The 8,204-nt window shown below is 43.5% G+C and overlaps 1 protein-coding gene across 1 annotated transcript in view; it reads left to right on the top strand.

The window, feature by feature from the left end:
* The first annotated feature begins 2,866 nt into the window (after window positions 1-2,866).
* Window positions 2,867-8,204, top strand: part of lrch1 (leucine-rich repeats and calponin homology (CH) domain containing 1) — a 70,940-nt gene continuing 65,602 nt past the window's right edge. The window contains 2 exon segments of the mRNA XM_020621569.1: window positions 2,867-3,207; window positions 3,209-3,246. Of these exon segments, the coding sequence (XP_020477225.1) occupies window positions 3,032-3,207; window positions 3,209-3,246 (214 nt within the window). The 5' untranslated portion in view covers window positions 2,867-3,031.

Genomic DNA, 8,204 nt, shown 5'->3' on the forward strand with positions numbered 1-8,204 from the left:
GAGATCTGTTTTCCTCAGTGCTCGCCTTTCTGAGTTTCATTTTCTCACTGAGTTTTTGTAAGAATCCTCCTTTTTGTTCTGAGAAAGGCTTTTTACTTCTGCAGAAATTGAAGAGGGCAATTCAGTCTCCATAGGAGGGGATGTAGTTTGCCAGAGTTACATCATCCATCAGCATGATAACATCACTGTCAATCTGCACAGAAGAAGAAAGAAAAGTCACATTGCATAAATAATGTTAAGGTTAAGCCCCTTAAGCCAGTAATAGTGTCAGTAGGAAATACATATCTAAATTTGCCAGAAAGCTTTGTATGCAGGGGTCAGTCCAGTAATGGAACCAAAAATATGCTGTTTATTTAAATGATTTGGCATAGCTTTTTAATAACTGGATCACCCTGTCATATAAAAAATAAAATAAAAAATTTAAAACCCAGGGAGTGTTCACCTGTCTCACCATGAGACTTCACACTCACTCACAGGCCAATGTTGCCTGCAATCAAAACTGATATTATTTATTTTACTGCTTTCTAGATCCTTTAAAAGTAGGAAATGCCTCTGTATTAATCCAACTGAAACTTGTGGCTCCTAGACCAGACCTGCCAGACCTGAGGGAACAAGGGTGAATGGAGCTAAATGGCTAAATCATTTTAAAAATCCAACTTTAACATAAACACTGTTCTGTTGATGGTTCACACAACAAATTGACAGGCTAATAGATTCTAGGGAGTGAAAGGCCTGTGCACATATTTAGACACAGATGAAATCATGTAATGTCTCCACTTATGTCACACTCTTTTTATTGCTTAATTTAAATGTTAATTGTGTTTGTCCTTTTACTTAATCCCACAATTTTTCTGCTGCAATGTCCTAATTTACCCATGGAGGTGAATATATTTTGATGGTTAGCTCTTACAGAAGTGTCCTAGTCTTATAGTTTACACACTGCTTGGACAGAGCAGGTTATCTGTGTCACCCTGGGTTGCTTCTCAGGGCAGTAGCCTACAGCACGGTGTTTGGGATTCTAAAAAATACTTTGTTCTGGAGTCTGAGATGATACAGAAATAGCTACGTGATGCTAGCTAAGCTGTGTCTGCATTTACCATTCTTCATATCATACACATGTTGTTTTTTTTACAAACGCCAGACACCTAAGTATCACGTGTGTCTTTTTTACTCACTTTTTCCTCTTCCATTAATGAAATAGCTTCCTCTATTTGATTGATTGATTGATTGATTTATTTATTCTTTCATGCAGAACAGAACAGAACAAATGACAACAACAACACACACATAATTACACATATCCAACCAATGCTAATCCAAAATCAGTTTGCTTACACCTATTACATGTTTGAATGGAGTAGGAAGAAGTCAGACTTATCCAGTCCTACCCCATAACATCATATTATACAAAAAATTTCATGCATCATTGGCTGCAAGCAGTATCTCTACATAAATAAACAGAGTATTTCCTTAATGCCTTCTCGAATAATCTTATTCTTGCATATATCTTGTATAACACATACATTTATATCCCCTTAAGTTATATCCCCCTTCCCTTTCACCAAATAACTTTTGGATTCCACCAGGTAATAAGTCGTTCCTGGCTTTATACATAAACACAGCAGTCTTATATTCCACTAAATCAAAGAATTTTAACAATTTAGACTGTATGAAAACTACATTTGTGTGATCCCTATACCCCATCTTGTGCACAACTCTTATCGCTCTCTTCTGTAATATGTACAATGGTTGAAGTGAACTCCTGTAAGTGTTTCCCCAGTTTTCAACGCCATACTCCAAATATGGCAAAATCAATGAAGAATACAAAATGCGCAATGCTTTATTTTTACTCTAAAAATTCTAGAATGTGTTTCCACACCCAGACATAAGTTACACAGACACCTCAAACAGTGCAGTATTAGGTCAAGTAGCTGGACTTGGTCAGTGACTCAAACATTTCTGTGGGATTATCTGTAAGGAAGAAAGGAGCATCTGCTGTGAACAGACACGAGGAAACAGAATGAAAGTCCAAATCACTGAGAAAAAAAAGTCAGAATTTAAATAAAAAATACCCCAGTGCAGCTAACATTGGTTCTGTCCAGCAGATGTTGCTGTTCACCAACTGTCATCTTCTGGTTTGTTTCTCTTCTGTTTAACAGCTGCACAGCTCAGTACGCAGGCGCAGTAAGTAAGCCTCCTTAAGAGACTGCAGAGCAGACCGGAAACATCTTTTAATTAAGCAGCTTTGATTGTATGAAAAGAAACTACTTAGTTTCTGAGAATAATCACAGAGCGGGGGTGTTTCTACCCTTGTACAACCTCCATTTGCACATTGCTATCCACACATTTACACAGTTTCGAGTTGTGTTAGCAGTTATCATGTCTCATCTGTGTATCACTACTGTACCTTGGCTTATTATTTTATATTAGTGTTTGTAATATTATCTATCAGTGTTGTTGTTGAGTCACTAAACCTCAAGCACAAATTGAATCTCGAGCCCCTGTTACCTCAGCTTGAACCATCAAGGTGTACATTAAACACAATTGACACAGCTCTCACCATTTTAAAGTCCATTCCATTCTCAGCAATTTCATACATAAAAATCTTGTATGACCAGGGTACACTTTGCTGGAAGCGTGAAAATCAGTACTCAAGTAGTACAGCACTGCTATCTATCTATCTATCTTTACACTTACTTTGAGTAATTCTACACTGTGGTATTACTACTTTTACTATTCTTACTGGGTACTTCTACCACAGGAAATGATTTTATAATATGGTAGCCTATACAGTATAGGCTATACTGTAGCTATTTTATTTTGAAAGTTGATGACCGGATGTCGCGCCGCTCTTTCGTTTTCGCCATTTGACGCACCGCGATGACTGAATCAGCCGCGGCGGCTACAACAGAGGGGGGGTGAACGCGCGGCGCGGGGGAGAAGTCGGTGTTTCGTTGACTGAACCTTGGCTAACTCCGTGCTCTGTCTCTCGGATATAACCGACACCCACCTAGCGGAGAGGGGGAAAAGTATGGCGACGTTGGCACCGGAGTCGACTCGCCCTCCTCTGTCGCAGCTCGGTTCTTCTCCGTCGGTCCAGACGCACATGGGCAGCGCTAACCTGCCGCCCAACCGAGGCTTGGAGCGGGCACTGGAGGAGGCGGCGGCCAGCGGCGGCCTCAAACTCCGCTCCCGAAAACCGAAGGAGAGCCGCCAACCACGACCTGACGGACACGGTGGAGGCAGGTAGGGCTCCCAGTGGCATCTCTCCGGTGCTGGGCGGCGGTGCAGTTTATTTATAGCACTGGCTTTTAAAATCTAAAGAGTGCGTTTATGAGCTAGATGGGGAACTGGACACCCAGCCCCCTCTGCTGTGTGTAGGTGTAGGGTTGTTGCCTAGTGGGTCGTTTGTGTTGCAGTTGGTGTGAATTTGACCAACCCAAATTTTGGCTCCGCTGCGCTATACGCTGAATGTTGTTGGTGTCCAGGTGAGCGGCACTGACACCAAACAAACAGTCATGTCAGCTTGTTTACACATGCATGTGAAATGTGTGCACCCTGCATCATGTCTGCGATTCATATGTGCCGAGCTGCAGTGACAGTGGGGACTGAAGTGCGGATCGTGGGTCTGTTGTCCTGTGGGCCTGCACTGGAATTCCCCAGCACTTCCATTGAATCCATGTAGAGCTGTAAACAGGCAGGAGAGCAGGGTGAGCCACACTGACTCAGTGCCTGCTGCTTCATTTACACCAGTGTACCTAGCATGATCTTTTTAAAGGCTCAGGTGGGTGCTTGCAGTCAACACTGTTTGTGGCACAGTGAGGTGTAACATATGAAGTGTAGGCACTTCTCAAAGTACAGCTTGTTGATCATATCAGTGGTTTCTCAGTGGTAAAGAGGCTGGTGTTGGTGTGTGCCTCCTTGTACCCTGTCACGTTCACAACAAGGTCAGAGCAGGTGCATCAACAGTCTGCATAAGTCTCTGAAACGCACTAGAATATTCTGCTCCTTTTCCGTGGAGTGAAGATACATTTGTGACTTGATCTTACTTACAGTATGTGAGGGAAGGTCCTGAGTTTGAATCTGTTGCATGTTGTCCCCGTGTTTGTGTGGCTCTCCTCCAGATTCCTGTCGAGTTTCAGCTGAAGGCCTCGTTCACACCTGGAGCTCACTCCATTCTGTTGGGCCCCAGCAGACGCTAGGCACTGGCTGTGGCTGCGCTGCTACATGTCTCATTTATTAAGTCCAGATTAGGCCTTTTAGGACTGATGCTGATTGCTGATATAAGATGGATCTTTAAGTGTTTCTTTGTCTTACACATTTTTTCACAGAGCTCCCCCATAACACCTGATACGGACCCCAGTGGGGTGTTGTTATCAGTGTCCTCTTGAATGGACTCTGTAATAAAGGGGAATGTGTTTTGCTATCATTTAATGTCAGGATGTTATGTTGTCCTGCTGGTGGCTGGGACTCTGCAGACACAGATGTGTCTACAATTAAGTGAAAAACTTATGTAAAAGGAGTGAAAACTGGTTGTGAGGACGAGCTAGAATGTTTTTGACAAATTCACGACTGCAGTTATGACTCCAAATGATCACATTTTGCATCTGAACCAGCTCAGCATCAGCTCCGACTGAACTGTGGTGCAGCTGTGCACGTGGCCAATGTTAGTTTGATGGCTTGTATATGCACATGCAGTGATACATGCAACAGTGATGGTAATTCAGACCTGTAGACTCACCTGCTTAGGGGTCAGAGTTTAAACTGCACTGGACTAATCTGCTAAAGAAAGGTTCTAGGAGCACGTTGGAGTGAATGTGTTGTTAATGAAGGGCCATTGTCATCTTGGTTTGTCAGGTTGTGGACATGTTGGTCTCGTAAAATGTGTGTTGGTTGTTTCCTGGTGGAGATGGAGTCATGTGCGATCAACCCCCCGAAATGAAATTAGAGAGTGAGTCATGGATGCATGAGTATGTGTTAGGCACACTCATTTGTACACACACAAATCTGCAGAGTGGTGTCGCACACACTGTGGTTCAGCCTAGTTTCATGTCAGCAGCCACACAAGCCTCCGACTAGAGTGAAGCAAAAGCTGGAGCTGGTTCGCTCAGTGTCCTCCACTGACAGCTGAGCGAACTTGGGAAGGTCGTGTTGCTGGAAGCCACATGTGTTCACAGATGTACACAACAACCACACACAGAGACTATGTGCTTTTTGTCATGATATTAGCTGCATGGTTTTGGTGAAGTAATACACATTTTAAACCAGTTTACTGATCAAATAATACGGGAAGGTATGTTTTGGTGATAGTACAGTGACTTCAGTACCCAGCACAGCAAAGTACGTCACCACACTGGCACAAGAGTCCTGCTACTCATTGATCAGCAAAAATTAGCTTTCAACTGCTTTGATCTATCTTTTTAAAATCATTTTCAGGTAAACCTGCTGAATGTGCTGCTCAGAGGTGACAATCTGCTGCATTTTTTAGATGAGACTGGAGGGCTCCTGCTGGAGTTCTGCATCAATTATATCAGACCTTTTTCACTATTTTTAGATAATCATAGACAAAACTATGAACAACTTCACCTAGAAAATAATCAGCAGATTAAGTGATAATAAAAATAGTGGTTGGCTGTAGATGTCATCCAATACTGTCTAAGCAAACCAGTCCTGATGATTGTTTAAGGGCAGCATGTTGGAGCAGTGGTTAGCACTGCTGCCTCACAGCAAGAAGGTTCTGTGTTTGAGCCCCGGCCGACCCGGGGCCTTTCTGTGCAGGGTCTGCATGTTCTCCCTGTGCCTGTATGGGTTCTCTCTGGGTACTCCGGCTTCCTCCCACAGCTCAGGTTGACTGGAGACTCTACATTGCCCGTAGGAGTGAGTGTGTGTGGTTGTTTGTCTACATGTCAGCCCTGTTATAGCAACCTGTCTGGGGTGGACCCCGCCTCTTCTCCAGTGTCAGCTGACCACCACTGCCGGGGGGCAGCTGACACTGGTGGGCGTTTTAGAGACTGATGTTATCGTCTCAGCAACACGAATGTGAAGGGAGGAAGGTGATTTCCAAACCAACCAGTCTGCTCTCATGGCCTCATATGGTGGTATCGCCTGCAGCTGCCCAGCCGTGTGTGTGTGGTCTTGTTTATCTCTACTTCTGGGGACAGAACTCTGGGAATACACTACTTTGTTGGTGCTAGAAGTCACCTGTGGGGACTGGAGGCTGGGTCCTATGACAGATTTGTTGTATTTAACAAAAATGACGTAAGGTTATAGCAAGTGTCGGCTTTGGTTAAGGTTAGGGTAAGTATCCTGGAAATGAATGTAAGTCTGCTTACTAAACATGAGGCTGATGTCTGAGGAGTGGGTTCGGTTTGACCAGCTGCTCAACGCTTTGAGGTGTAGGAGCCAGCTACACATGGCAACACTGGTCCCAGCTGTTACTGATCATTAATTAAAGTGTGGGAACAGGGCGGTTAAGGCAGTGATTTCCAGACGAAACCAGCCAGTGAATGTTCCCACACTGATGTCCCGGCACTGTGCATCCAGTCCGACCAAAGCCTGAAGCTTGTGTTCACATCGCTGTCCTGAAAATAGCTGCGGATTAGCTTGAGCTGTGGTTGGGTTTGTGTGCATCATCTTCCTGTTGTACTGCTGGCTTCCCTGATAGACCAGTGGATAGGGCGCTGCAGCCCGGGTTCGAGTCAGGGTTGCGTCAGGATGTCAACATGTGAATCGTCAGTGCGAATCATCAGAGATGGAAGGGTAACACAAGACCTGACCACACTGAGTGTCTGCTGTGGGTGTAATATGAGTGTGTGCATCACGTGTGTGCACGTCTTTGTATGGTGGTGTTGACAAATGTTAGTTTGAAACCATCACTGTGAGGACATGTCTGCTCCTCACGCCTCCTGTGTGTGAGGGCTCACACCTGGTCAATGAATGTCCTCACAGCTATAGTACGACCAATGTGTGTGTCCATTAGCACAGCCTCAGCTCCAGATGACACACATTTCTGCAGTAGACACATACACCGCTCTATAGTGTACACGTGTGTTTTTTATTAACAGGAACAACACGCTGTGTGCGTACCTGGCAGAGAGTGTTGATGTAAGATTACATGCCTGTGCTTCACATTAGAACCATCTGCTGGGTTTTCTCGGCTCAACCTCTGTCTCTGCTCACACTCAGTTCCACAAATCCAGATAAAAATGGCCGTGCAACGAATTTCAGACCAGTGTTGTTTCCATCCTCCCATTCGCTCAGGTCTCTGTCCTCCTCTTGTCTCGTCTGCTCTTTGTCTTACATTTATGTTTGCGTCGTCTTGTCCCTGCAGTGACAGGGTTAGGGTTAGTGATACGTGTCATGCACTTTCTGTAGTTGGCCTTGTTGTGCAGTTCAGAAAAAGATGATCACTTTGTTCATTGAAATAATCGTTCAGTTCAATTCACTTTTATAATCCATCAAGCAAAATGCCCCAAATCCTCATCTTTGTTTTATAAGAGATCGGGTGATTTATTGATTATGTGATCAACAGCAATTTTGATGATTGGTTCATTGTTTCGGTCATGTTTAAAATCAAAAACTCTGAAAAGCATCAAACGTTCTCTGGTTTCTGAAATGAGGGACTTGCACTGCATTTCTCTGTTTTCTTTCAGTGTGTGCTTGTGGCTAAACAAACGTCAGCTCATCAGCTTTTGTTTATTCTTCAGGATCAGTCTAGTGCTGTAGTCCAGCTCAATCAACTGATAATGATATAATGATAATAATAATAATCACTTTTATCGGCCAAGTATTTTACACACACAAGGGAAAGTCAAGTCAAAGTCAGAGTGTTTATTTGTCATATGCACAGTTAGGAAACGTGTTTCCCTGTACAATGAAATTCTTACTTTGCTGTCCACATGAATGCCACAAAAATACAAATGAAATATAAAGTAGATAAACAAGCAACACAAAATCTAAGGCACTTCGGCACCAAATGCAGCAATATAATAAAAATATAATAAGAGATTGTATGCTACATGGGAGCAGCTTGTGCAGCAGTCAACAGTCAATGTGCAATTATGCATATGCAAACTGAGAATGTAAACAGTACAGGTTGACAGTACATAACGTATTTCCTGGTAATAAACTCCTCAGCTGTTTAGGAGTCTGATGGCAGAGGGAAAGAAAGAGTTTTTCAGTCTAGTGGCCCTAGACTCCACACT

Source organism: Monopterus albus, unplaced genomic scaffold (assembly GCF_001952655.1).
Source record: "Monopterus albus unplaced genomic scaffold, M_albus_1.0 scaffold261.1, whole genome shotgun sequence".
Lineage (NCBI taxonomy): Eukaryota > Metazoa > Chordata > Actinopteri > Synbranchiformes > Synbranchidae > Monopterus > Monopterus albus.